At 37.0% G+C, this 14620-nt stretch overlaps 1 protein-coding gene across 2 annotated transcripts in view; it reads left to right on the top strand.

The window, feature by feature from the left end:
- The window catches only part of LOC126457055 (long-chain-fatty-acid--CoA ligase 1), a 632391-nt gene extending 626729 nt beyond the window's left edge, over positions 1-5662 (top strand). For both annotated transcript variants that reach the window (XM_050093045.1, XM_050093046.1), the window contains one exon: positions 4548-5662. In XM_050093045.1, the coding sequence (XP_049949002.1) occupies positions 4548-4685 (138 nt within the window). In that variant the 3' untranslated portion in view covers positions 4686-5662. The remainder of the gene's footprint in view (positions 1-4547) is intronic.
- The last annotated feature ends 8958 nt before the right edge of the window (positions 5663-14620 follow it).

Below are 14620 nucleotides of genomic sequence, written 5' to 3'. Positions count from 1 at the left end.
GAATTTGTGTTCACCAACTATTAGATGTGATTGGTTATCCCACTGATCTCTACATCTTTGAACTATCATGTATTTTGTATTCTCGTCATTTACTTTCAGGCCAAGTCTTGATGCTTCTGTTGCAAGTTCCATAAATAATTGCCTAATCTCTATTTCACTGTTTCCAATGAGCAATATGTCACCTGCGTATCCTTTCTTGGAGGATCCCAGCAGGTACCAGTTTCACTTTCCTCACAACTCTTTCTAAAGCTATATTGAAGAGAAGGGGGGACAAAGCGTCTCCTTGTCTTAACCCAGTTTTTCTTAGTGGTCAGATTTTAATCGATTTAGTAAAACCAAATTCAGTCATTACATTCCACAAGCTTTGTCTATGGATGGAGTCAGAAGCTTTCGTGAAATCAATGAACAGATAATGTATTTTTTCTTTATATTCACAAATTTTTTTCATTTATTGATTTGATTGCAAATGTGTTGACAGTGGTGGATCTGTTTTCGCGGAAGCCATTTTGATAATCCCCAATTATACTTTCTGCATATGGTTTTAAGCAGCATAGCAATAAACAAGATAAGATCTTATAACCTGTATTGACTAATGATATTCCTCTATAGTTACTGAGATCTTCCCTTTCTCCTTTTTTATTTATAGGGACTATTAATTATTCTCTCCACTCCGTTGTAATGTCCTCTGTTTCCCAGATTATTTGTATAAGATGAAGTAAACGTATGTGCAGTGCTTGTATCTCACTTGGGATGCTGTCACTGCCAGTTGCTTCACCATTTTTAGGCGTTTGAAACACTCTACTACCTCCTCATATGTGGGTTCTGGAATTTCCTCACAGTTGTGACTGTTGCCAGAACTAGTAACGGGTGCATCTGGATCAGAACAATTCAGTAGGTTGTGAAAATATTCCTTGCTTGTTGCTAAAATTTTTCATGGTTCAATCATTTAAATCCTTCATCACCTTGGTTTTGTGATTAAAACCTTTTCTAATTTTGATGATTGTACCATAGATTTTCCGCATGTTGTTATTTTGATGATATTCATGAATCGATTCAATCTGTTGTTTTAGGAATTGTTTCTTTTTCTTCTGGTTAATTTTGTTTGCCTGCATTTGAGCCTGCCGATAATAAAGTTCTATTTAAGGATTCTTATTTGTTTGCAACCATTTCTTTTGTAGCTTCATAACCTTGTTTTCGCTTCTTCGCACTCTTCATTGAACCATTTCTCCCTGCCTTTCTTAGCTCTCTGCAGGTTATTATTTGCTGCTGTGAGGATGGCTTCTTTTACATTGCTCCAGTATTCATCACTGGTCATTTCAAGGCTTTCTTCCATATTACTTAAGGCATCAAACCAGTTTGAAACTTCATCTGTTCATGTTTCCCAGTCTAAATTTTACTTTTGGTGCTCCCTTCAGCTTGATTTTCATTGTGCTTATTACTAGATTATGATCTGACCCCATTTCAGCTCCTTAGAAGGATTGTACGTAACTAACTGTTTTTCTGTGTTTACTATATATCAAAACATGATCAATCTGATTTGCTGTTTTCTTATCACTTGAGTACCATGTTTCTTCCTGTATTCTTTTATGAGGGAAGGTAGTACTGCTAATGATCATATTTGTTGCAGCAAAATTTATCAGCCGAATGACATTATCATTACTTTCCTCATGCAGACTTTCTTTTCCAATAGTTGGTCTAAAAATATCCTCTTTTACTATTTTTGCATTAAAATCGCCTCTTACTATCTTGATATCATGTTTTGGTAGGTTTTTTTTCCCACAGGTGTGGTAAGTTTTCATAGAAGTTATCCTTCGTTGCATCATCTTTGTCATTAATTGGTGCATGAAAGTTTTTTAGTGACAAGTTGAACCACTTGAACCCGATTCTAAGGTAGCATAGTCTTTCATCAATGGCTTCAAAGCTTATTACTGTGGGGAGAACATCATTTAGTACACAGAAGGCCGTTCCAAATTTGTGATAACCATTTTCTTTTCCACTGTTGAATATTGTGTACTTATGTCTAGTTGTTTGCTGAGTCTTCAGAAGGATACTGTTTTAAACATACTCTGTACATTCCATGTTCCGACTCTCATGTTTGATTTCCATTGCAAGGTCATAATATTTTGGGGTCCATTTTTCATCCAAGGCTTATGTGAGATATTTGTAATATTAGAGTTTTCTGTAGCTGGGTTACTGGCCCTGCGTACAATCCTCAACCTGGAGGACCGGGTCTTTTTCTGTAGGGGTGTTTCTCCCTTAGTCTTTGTAGATTCCTCAATCTACCGTAAGGCAGCAGTGCTTATTTTAGTGCACCCCAAGTATTTTATTTCCTTGGTATCCATCATAAGATCCCTCTCAAGCATGGGGCAGAGTACACATGGAAGGAACGCTCTTATATTGCGGCAATCTTTTATTCATTCATTCATCCACTATGTTTTGTAGATCCATCTAGAAGGAGAACTTTCAGAGATGCGGAGTAAGTCAAGGTATACACTGGCAAAAGACAAGGAAATCATAGAAACTTAATCTGTACTTTGTAATAACAATCATCATACTGATTAATGATATTCACAATTTTTCTGTCTAAATTTGAGTAAACTGGAAAGGAAGCTGCTCTCTCCATTTTACTATAATTGTGCTGGATTTTTCGTACTGCAACTTACTAAATACAGCTGCTAGGATTGTATATACATTATATGTAGAACACTATTCTATGTCATTCTGTTATAGTTTACAAAGCAGTTACCAATCCAGAATGCTGTCCTATGCACTATCATTTTGTTGGTGACAGTCTTTCTCAGTCCTGTGACCTGAGAACTATCTCATCCATCCTATTAATGGGTGTCTGTAATTTAGTATGTAATTGGACTCTCCGTGCAGGTGGATACTTTTCATACACCCAAATGCTTGCAGAACCATCATAAAATCCACAAAGCCACTTTCTTTACAACAAAATTCTTTCTCAACATTCCTCTTTCTTCTTCCCCACTCCATTGTTATACTTTTCCTGTGATGTTGCCAGATATTGGCTTTTGACAAGTGTGTACAAGTGTGATACTAATCCCAAGGAACATAAAAGGTTAGACAGATAAAAGTGAAAAGAGTGCTTTAAGCGGATTGAATAGGTTGTAATTCCTCACTACAGCTTCGCTTTATATAAAATTAGAAAGGCTTCGTACTAAAGAAAAAAAGTAACATATCACATATTGTGGAGCAGGAAAACAACAGAGACTTATTGGTTGTTCTTTTTCCTATCAATGTGTGGTGTCCATTTATTGCTTCTTTTGTGAGTAGCATTTTATAACTCTATAATTTCCAGAAGCTTCCTTAAACATTTATTTCACAAAAGCAATAATACATAAAAAAACTGATATAAACAGTACAGTTCACAAATAGATAGTAATAGAACCCTGTCCTCCTTTAACATATTTAGGATGGGTGGATGATAATTTTTAAGCAACTCGTGCTGATATCAGTATTGTTGGCTTGAAGCAAAAGCTCCTTAATTCTTTCTCAACATTCCTCTTTCTTCTTCCCCACTCCATTGCTATACTTTCCCTTTTACTCCTTATCACAACCATTGTCCTTCTTTTGCCTTACTTCTGTTTTACACTGCTGCTGGCTATTACATTTATTTTATTTTCATATTCCCTCAGTTAGGTTTATGAACTAATTTTATCATACAATAAAAGAAGGAAAGAGTTGGCAACAAAAAGCAAAGATTAAGCCTGAGTATATTTTACCATCCTGATATTGCAGCATTAACAGAGTTATTACCATTACACTAAGCTAAGCTAACAGTAATTGCGCAGTAAATTATTAAACTATTTTTGTCATGGTATTTTAGTACAATCAAATAGTGGTAAGAAAGTGTATTCTATTAAAATTCTGCTCTGTCCAGTTGATTTTTAACTGTGATGTTGCCAGATATTGGCTTTTGACAAGTGTGTACAAGTGTAATTATTATTCTGTTTAAACCATGCACTCACAGCCAAATATAGTAATAATTATCTTCTCACTGTTGGCATATTTTTAGTTACCCTGGACTTATGATCTTGTTTGTAGTATTTCTACTACAATATTGTTTACATTTGTAAAAAATGTGTTTCTGTTGCTTCATATACTCATTGTTCATTCATCACATATCTCTTTTTCCCTGGTACATACCTTGGTATTCTTTTTTATTTTATTTAACCAGACAAGAATTGCAGGTTTCACTCGAGCTATTACCTGCTTAAACTATAATCTTCAGACCCTGTGTTCAGATCTGAAGATGCCTATAGATTTCCATTGAAAATGGTGACTGTTAACTGTCACCTGGTTAAACAAAAGAAAAATAATTATTACATTAGTTACAGCATTCTGCAAAATCATAGTTGTTGCATTTTACAAAATATTTTGTTGTTATTCCTTAAGACCATACCAGTGTGTACATCTGTTCCAATGCTTGGAATGTTGTCAACTTTTTCACAATATCTGTTTTCTGTAACCTATTGTTAACTGTACTTTCTTCTTACATTTAATTAAAATTGCTGTCTTTTGTCTAGGTTAAAGATGTGTATTTGCACCCTGATCCATTTTCTGTACAAAATGGTTTATTAACACCAACACTGAAGAGTAAACGACCTCAGCTGAAGGCTTACTTCAAACCTCAAATTGAAGATATGTATGCAAAACTCACGTAGACATTTTATTTAAAAAGTTAATAAAACTGATCAAGTTATGAACCTGAGAAGGTGATACTGATACCATGTAAGAATCATGGGAACATGTTTCTACATTTTTCTTGAATATATTTATTTCCATTATTTATAATATGTTTAAAGATCATAAAACAATGTGATAAGTTTTTCATGAGAACAAAAACTACATTTTTTTGTGAAAAGATAGATCTACTAACTGTGACTATTATTTTGTGAGACTTGTGAATATGATAAATGAATGTGGATGTCTGAAAGAAAAGTGCATATGATCTTGGAATGACAAAAATGTTAAGAAACAGCATAAATGTTCTGAATGATCATGTGTAATTTATTACTGCTAGTTAAAAAACTTCACAAGTGAGTGGCTGATTCTTTAAAAAAAAAATCTGAATCTAAGCTCTTAATTGCAATTTCATTTGTAGAAAATAATGTTTACACACATTGTTTTTTATTTAAAAAGAAGATACTTTTTAATTGTTTAACATACTTCAGCTTTAGAACGAAACATTTTTATAGTTAAAATGGTTTATTTAAAGATGTGTTCTGTTGTATACATGTGTAATATAGTGATTGTTACATCTTTTTTTGTATTTGTTGTATTCACTTGCAAATTTCAAATGGTTCAGTTGTGTGTGGTTTAAAAAAAAAAGCTCTTAGGTAAAGTTTAGTTCTATTTAGTACTGCAATTCCTATAATTAAAGACCATCATCTTCATTATATTCTCAAAATATTGTCAGTATTTACTCAATGAGAATGATGTTTGTGCAAACATGCACTAAACACAAATAGGTACTGAAGTTGTTTTAAACTTCATTAAATATATTTTTTTTTCCTTCTGCTTTGTGAATTACTGATGTTACTGCATGTGCCTTTCTAATACTTAACACAATATATGATTGTCAAAAAAATTACACCAAGTCAGATCAGTGCAACTTCAAATAAAATTCCATAGTTTGTGATTTTCTCTTAGTAAAATCCTTTATTACGTTTAATTCAACTGTTTTTAATAAAATCCATAAAATGGTTTCAACATCACAAAGATACTTGATGCTCAAGATATTGAAATATTTGTTTTCAAGCTTTTTATGTTGCATCAGCTGGCTGCTAATCTACTGCTGACCCAGCAACACAGAATACTTACCTTGTAATACTGTGCATCTTTCCACATGTGATATCAGAGAAAATAAAAACTGAAAGCTACACCCAAGTACTTCTGGTTGTGTGTGACACACACACACACACACACACACACACACACACACACACACACACACACAGAGAGAGAGAGAGAGAGAGAGAGAGAGAGAGAGAGAGAGAGAGAGAGAGAGAGAGAGATAGATTTTGCAAAAAAGTTGTTGAAATGGCTGATTAACTGAAGGACTGTGATTCTCAGGCAAGGAGAACTAGTTGGTAAAAGTGGCTTTCATGAAAAAACTGATAGTGAGGCTGATCAGCCAAGTAGGTCTACAATATTACAACCAGATAATGAGCATTACTAATAACCATTACTACATCTTTCAGAATAAAATTAAGTCATCAGTTGCACAGATATTTTTATTTCTCTTTACAAGTGTAAACACATCATTTTGTCGTCTTCAGAAGCTTAGTATTGGTTTAGCAGATGTCAATATCTTCTTCACAGAAGCTTAATCCCACGATGTGTCCAAAACTGCATATATTCTATGTGATTTTTATAACTACAGATTGATAAATTTACAGTACATGAATCACATCTGTGTACATGTCAAGCTATTGTGCCAACAGCAGGGAACTTATAACTATGAGGAAGATATTGACATCTGCTAAACCAATAGTACGTTTGTGAAGGTGACAAATTAATTTGTCGGAATTTGTACACTGAAGTAAAAAGATCTGTGTAACTGATGACTCAATTTTATTCTGAAATACACTGACTGAAAAAAAAAATATTGCAACATCAAAAAATAATAAAACCGCAGTAATGAAATTCTGGAAATACATTTCTCTTGGATACATATGTGAGTGAGTAACACGGTAAGACCACAGGTAATGTAAGTACAAAATAAGCCATTGTGAATGTGAAATGCTGGTACACTAATAACTAGTGTAACTGCCAGTGTTGGATGTAAGCTTGCAAATGTGCATGCTTTGTGTTGTACAGGTGCTGGATGTCAGTTTGTGGGATGGAGTCCCGTGACTGTTGAACTTGGTTGGTCAATGTAGGGACAGTTAAAAGCTGTTTATGGATGATGCTGGAGTTGTCATCCCAACTGTGTCCCATATGTGCTCGATTGCAGACAGATCTGGTGATCGAGCAGGCCAAGGCAAAATGTCAACACTCTGTACAGCATGTTGGATTACAAAGGTGGTTTGTGGGAGAGCAGTAACCTGATGGGGAAACACTCCCTGGAATGCTGTTCATGAATGACATCAAGACAGGTTGAACCACCAGATTGATGTACAACTTCGCAGTCAGGGTGCATGGGATAACCATGAGTGTTCCTGCTTTCTTATGAACTGCAACTTGGACCATAATTCCAGGTGTAGGTCCAGTGTGTCTAGCACACAGACAGGTTGGTAGCAGACCCTCAACTGGCCTGCTCCTAAACAACACACAGCCATTACTGGCACAAGGCAGAACCAGTTTTCATCAGGAAACGCAACAGGCCTCCACCCTGCCCTCCAATGAACTCTCCCCTGACACCACTGATGTTGCAAATGGTGGTGGTTTGGGGTCAGTGGCTGTTGTTGTTGTTGTTGTTGTTGTTGTTGTTGTTGTCTTCAGTCCTGAGACTGGTTTGATGCAGCTCTCCATGCTACTCTATCCTGTGCAAGCTTCTTCATCTCCCAGTACCTACTGCAACCTACATCCTTCTGAATCTGCTTAGTGTATTCATCTCTTGGTCTCCCTCTACGATTTTTACCCTCCACGCTGCCCTCCAATGCTAAATTTGTGATCCCTTGATGCCTCAAAACATGTCCTATCAACCGATCCCTTCTTCTAGTCAAGTTGTGCCACAAACTTCTCTTCTCCCCAATCCTATTCAATACCTCCTCATTAGTTACGTGATCTACCCACCTTATCTTCAGCATTCTTCTGTAGCACCACATTTCGAAAGCTTCTATTCTCTTCTTCTCCAAACTGGTTATCGTCCATGTTTCACTTCCATACATGGCTACACTCCATACAAATACTTTCAGAAACGACTTCCTGACACTTAAATCTATACTCGATGTTAACAAATTTCTCTTCTTCAGAAACGATTTCCTTGCCATTGCCAGTCTACATTTTATATCCTCTCTACTTCGAACAGCATCAGTTATTCTACTCCCTAAATAGCAAAACTCCTTTACTACTTTAAGTGTCTCATTTCCTAATCTAATCCCCTCAGTATCACCCGATTTAATTTGACTACATTCCATTATCCTCGTTTTGCTTTTGTTGATGTTCATCTTATATCCTCCTTTCAAGACACTGTCCATTCCGTTCAACTGCTCTTCCAAGTCCTTTGCTGTCTCTGACAGAATTACAATGTCATCGGCGAACCTCAAAGTTTTTATTTCTTCTCCATGGATTTTAATACCTACTCCAAATTTTTCTTTTGTTTCCTTTACTGCTTGCTCAATATACGCGATTGAATAACATCAGGGAGAATCTACAACCCTGTCTCACTCCTTTTCCAACCACTGCTTCCCTTTCATGCCCCTCGACTCTTATAACTGCCATCTGGTTTCTGTACAAATTGTAAATAGCCTTTCGCTCCCTGTATTTTACCCCTGCCATCTTCAGAATTTGAAAGAGAGTATTCCAGTTAACGTTGTCAAAAGCTTTCTCTAAGTCTACAAACGCTAGAAACGTAGGTTTGCCTTTTCTTAATCTTTCTTCTAAGATAAGTCGTAAGGTTAGTATTGCCTCACGTGTTCCAACATTTCTACGGAATCCAAACTGATCTTCCCCGAGGTCCGCTTCTACCAGTTTTTCCATTCGTCTGTAAAGAATTCGCGTTAGTAGTTTGCAGCTGTGACTTATTAAACTGATATTTCGGTAATTTTCACGTCTGTCAACACCTGCTTTCTTTGGGATTGGAATTATTATATTCTTCTTGAAGTCTGTGGGTATTTCACCTGTCTCATACATCTTGCTCACCAGATGGTAGAGTTTTGTCATGACTGGCTCTCCCAAGGCCATCAGTAGTTCTAAAGGAATGTTGTCTACTCCGGGGGCCTTGTTTCGACTCAGGTCTTTCAGTGCTCTGTCAAACTCTTCACGCAGTATCATATCTCCCATTTCATCTTCATCTACATCCTCTTCCATTTCCATAATATTGTCCTCAAGTACATCGCCCTTGTATAAACCCTCTATATACTCCTTCCACCTTGCTGCCTTCCCTTCTTTGCTTAGAACTGGGTTGCCATCTGAGCTCTTGATATTCATACAAGTGGTTCTCTTCTCTCCAATGGTGTCTTTAATTTTCGTGTAGGCAGTATCTATCTTACCCCTAGTGAGACAAGCCTCTACATCCTTACATTTGTCCTCTAGCCATCCCTGCTTAGCCATTTTGCACTTCCTGTCGATCTCATTTTTGAGACGTTTGTATTCCTTTTTGCCTGCTTCATTTACTGCATTTTTATATTTTCCCCTTTCATCAATTAAATTCAATATTTCTCCTGTTACCCAAGGATTTCTATTAGCCCTCATCTTTTTACCTACTTGATCCTCTGTTGCCTTCACTACTTCATCCCTCAGAGCTACCCATTCTTCTTCTACTGTACTTCTTTCCCCCATTCCTGTCAATTGTTCCCTTATGCTCTCCCTGAAACTCTGTACAACCTCTGGTTCTTTCAGTTTATCCAGGTCCCATCTCCTTAAATTCCCGCCTTTTTGCAGTTTCTTCAGTTTCAATCTGCAGTTCATAACCAATAGATTGTGGTCAGAATCCACCTCTGCCCCTGGAAATGTCTTACAATTTAAAACCTGGTCCCTAAATCTCTGTCTTACCATTATATAATCTATCTGATACCTTTTAGTATCTCCAGGATTCTTCCAGGTATACAACCTTCTTTCATGATTCTTGAACCAAGTGTTAGCTATGATTAAGTTATGCTCTGTGCAAAATTCTACAAGGCGGCTTCCTCTTTCATTTCTTCCCCCCAATCCATATTCACCTACTATGTTTCCTTCTCTCCCTTTTCCTACTGACTAATTCCAGTCACCCATGACTATTAAATTTTTGTCTCCCTTCACTACCTGAATAATTTCTTTGATCTCGTCATACATTCCGTCAATTTCTTCATCATCTGCAGAGCTAGTTGGCATATAAACTTGTACTACTGTAGTAGGCATGGGCTTTGTGTCTATCTTTGCCACAATAATGCGTTCACTATGCTGTTTGTAGTAGCTAACCCTATTTTTTTATTCATTATTAAACCTACTCCTGCATTACCCCTATTTGATTTTGAGTTTATAACCCTGTAATCACCTGACCAAAAGTCTTGTTCCTCCTGCCACCGAACTTCACTAATTCCCACTATATCTAGCTTTAACCTATCCATTTCCCTTTTTAAATTTTCTAACCTACCTGCCCGATTAAAGGATCTGACATTCCACGCTCCGATCCGTAGAAAGCCAGTTTTCTTTCTCCTGATAACGACGTCCTCTTGAGTAGTCCCCGCCCGGAGATCCGAATGGGGGACTATTTTACCTCCGGAATATTTTACCCAAGAGGACGCCATCATCATTTAATCATACAGTAAAGCTGCATGTCCTCGGGAAAAATTACGGCTGTAGTTTCCCCTTGCTTTCAGCCGTTCGCAGTACCAGCACAGCAAGGCCGTTTTGGTTAGTGTTGCAAGGCCAGATCAGTCAATCATCCAGACTGTTGCCCCTGCAACTACTGAAAAGGCTGCTGCCCCTCTTCAGGAACCACATGTTTGTCTGGCCTCTCAACAGATACCCCTCCGTTGTGGTTGCACCTACGGTACGGCCAACTGTATCGCTGAGGCACGCAAGCCTCCCCACCAACGGCAAGGTCCATGGTTCATGGGGGGTCAGTGGTATGTATGCTATTAGGCATCTAGCTCAGAGCTGTCCTTGAAGTAACTAATTTGTAACAGTTCTTTGTGTCGCTGCGGTGCCAACTGCTGCTCAAATTGCTGCTGCAGATGCAATATGATGTACCAGAGCCATTCACTGAACATGATGGTCTTCCCTCTTTGTAAAGCCATGTGACCTTTCATTCTTGTGGCCAATGCTGCCAGCAGTAATGTACAGTGGCTGCCAAGCTTTTCTGCAAAATCGTAGAGCACCACCAGCTTCTCATAGCCTTATTACACAAACTCATTTAACTTCAGTGAGGTGCTGATAAAGGTGTCTTCGTTACCTTAAAGCCATTCTTGACTAACATCTACTCACCATGTCCAATCTCAGAGGTAACTAATGAGGTAACAAATGCTCACGATTGTTTTAACGTTTATTTAAAACAAACTTGACTTGCATCCTGATAGTGGTGCTACTAGCATCACTCTTATGCAACTGGCACAAAATTGTAATAGAAATCATCTTTCAAATGTGGAAACATGTCTACCTACTTTAATTTCTGTTGCGCAACTCCTCCTTGATGTCCAGAATTTTTTTTCCTTCAGTATATACACTACAGTTGCTGTAAAAATAACAGCTATATATAAAATAATAAAAATTAATGCATCTGACACACACACACACACACACACTCACACACTCACAATATAGTAGCCAAGTGGAGAAGGTACATTTAAATGAATTTGTTCATACAGATTGCTGCCGCAGTTTCTCACTGCTCTTAGAGAGTGAACTTCGAATGTCATTAGTTTGATGCCCCTACATCTACGTGGCAGTGCATCTCATTCTGCATGCACTGTAGGTGAAGGAAGTGTAATTCATACAGCCAACTTATGAGACTGTGTAATCCTACTAAATTTAGTCCAAAGCAACTTAATTTGTTGAACAGTACTTTTCCTACTGTGCTTTGGCTGTTTGTAAGACACACACACACACACACACACACACACACACACACACACACACTCTATCTCTAGTCGTCCTCTGCACAGACATGGATGAAGCTGTGCACTACTATATACCCTTATGTGAGCGGTGGTGATTCAAGCTAGTAACTGCGAGGGCAAGGGAATAATTTCTTTCCCATAGATTCATCATCAAATTACTCTGGTAACATTCAACAGTGTCAATGTGGCGTATTGCTTTAGATCGCCAGTGTTTCTTATTGAGATCGCCTAGGAGATTGTTCTGTTTTTCCTTTGAGCCACATTCTCCATAGTAAGAGATCACCGTCAGCTTCAACTGACCCTGCCTGTACAAGGCATACTTTGCTTGGCACTTTCAGATGAAACTGTATGCTGTGGTTTGTTCACGCCAACATGCAGCATGATCCATCTTTACACACAACTTTTTTCCATGCTCAAATCGTCCACTGTCAGTAGTCCTGCTCATATACTAATAAATGACCTGTGATATGCTGTCAGCAAAGGTACACATTCTGAAACTCACAAGGAGGCCATAGTCAAAAATACTATTGTTAGCATGTAGTTGTCCAGGACTGAATTTGTGAGTGAATTGGTGCATTCTGGATTGTTTAGCTGTTAGAATCTGAATGAACTGAGAGCAAGCCAGTCATCCACACTTTGTTGGGCACTTGACAGAGCAGTGACAAGCTTATGTAGGAACACAAAGGCTGGGTTTCTTGCAATAATTGCTTCACACATCTTGAGAAACTACTCTGGTAGAAATTGTCGATAACCACACCGTTGAGCATCAATAAGCTGCTCCTCTGGTAGAAATTAATCAGTTAACATTTGAGCTAAGAATTTGCTGTATTGTGATTTGATTAAAAAGAAACCAGTGCTTCAGGTCATACACAACATGTAAGATCAAAGTGCTCACTGCAGAGCCTTGAAACATGACGTAAGGAAAGCCAACTGTGGCAGCATAAATTTGGAACCATTTTCTGTATTGCTCCAAAATATCTGGCCACGTACCTATGCACAGAGTTCTTGGCTTTAGTTCATTGTGTATGTGACTAAGATTTGAAAATAAATGATCTCACATCACCAGGATTATATGCTGTATAATATATATTCCCTTGATACCCTCTCTAATATGATATTCTACATAGAAAAGGTAATGTATTTTACTTCACAAATTTAAAACCTAAATTTCTGTAAATGTTCCTTTAGATAATCTTGGTTCATTTTCTGTAATAGAGGACCTTGCTCCTTTTAAGAATATGTTACATCAGTAAGTAATATGAATGGGTCAGTTGACCACAATTCAGAAGTGAATGGTGTCACTGGTAAAGTTCTGCTGGATATTAATTGTGATAAATAGATAACAAAGGAAACCACAGACAGTCTTACAATTATAGATATAAGGATCAAAAAACTAAGGCTAGAAATAAAACAGGTTTCGTACTATGCTAGTAGTGAAAAAAATTAAAAAACCCTGGGGTTTGAAGTTACTTAAGAATTAAATTCAGTTCTTTGACAAGATGACAAAACAACAGAATAAAAATGTTCTGTGTTACAGGATTTGCATGGGGGGAATTGGATTCTCAGACTACTTATTGATATCGGCTTACGCCAATCCAAAATGTCACATAAAAGTTAATGGTGATGATGGTTTCACAAATTAATTCTTCTAAATTTCATAAAAGTAATGTAGAAAATCAGATAATCTTTAATTGATTCCACATGGTCATATCTTAAGTTCACTGCTGTCTGTTCAGATTAATGTAACAGAGTTACCTCCTTATTTTAAGATAATAGTATTTTTTTAAAAGATCAACCTTCAAACATTCAGTAACAGAGCACAATAAAGCGATTTACAAGAAGTACTGACAATGTTCTCTTCCTTAAATTTCTTTTTCTCAAGGAACAATTCCAGTGAAATTTTTGAGGATCCATAATTCCTTTCTTTGTTGGATGTAGATATGTTTTCTGAATGTAATACTCCATTGTTGGGCATTTTGCAAATGCGTCAAATATTTTGTTCTGAATAAGTGTAGGTGTATCTTTAGGATTACTAGTTTTTGACGTTACATTAACTGTATTAATCAGCTCTTGATGCAGGAAAGGGCAGATAGATATCCACTTCCTTTATTGCCATAAGTCTACTGTTCAGTTTGATGTACACTGCTGTTCAGACACACGGAGACTGAATGTCATGTGTATAGTTTCCACTGCGATGCTAATTCTATATTTTTAAAGCTCCATTTTTTTGCCATTGCTGTTTCCTCATTTCTACAGTACAATTTTTCTATATGGATTCAAGCGCCTACCATTAATATCCACAAGAGATGCTGTCCCATTTTTCCCCTAGTATACTGAAACAGTAATTGAAGCAATACTATTTCACTGCAGGAACACATGGAGCAACTTAGTGACCAAGAATGTAAATAAACAGCAGCAAGATTTGCAACAAACGTGACAATGAAGGTAGAAAAATTCTGTTTCATGCTAATAATTTACCCATCTATTTCTGCTCCGCTCCATACTTATTTATTGATGATACATTTATTTTAAATGAAAATACTGGGAAAATGTGACTTAATAGCTTAGAACACTGCCTCAACTTACCTGATTGTTTCAAATTTCAAGGACTAAATATGGATAAGAATTTAAAGTGGAATATGAATATTGAGTACTTATTAAGGAGGGTATATACCTATTCCTGTCTAGCAGGAATTGAACAGTGCAAATGCTGTTTGGTAGCAGCATTAAAAGGGAAGTCTGCAGTCGAGTGCTTTGATTAATTTTTTTTATGAAAAAGTACTGAACTTGAATGCCAGTGAAAGTGTCTGAATCCTACGCAGAACAATAATCACACATTTGAGTTAACCAATGAGAGGAGGGGGAGATAAGTGTTTCATGTCCCGTTGACATTG

The sequence above is a fragment of the Schistocerca serialis genome, chromosome 2, assembly GCF_023864345.2.
Source record: "Schistocerca serialis cubense isolate TAMUIC-IGC-003099 chromosome 2, iqSchSeri2.2, whole genome shotgun sequence".
Lineage (NCBI taxonomy): Eukaryota > Metazoa > Arthropoda > Insecta > Orthoptera > Acrididae > Schistocerca > Schistocerca serialis.
This window is presented reverse-complemented; position numbering and strand designations above follow the sequence as displayed.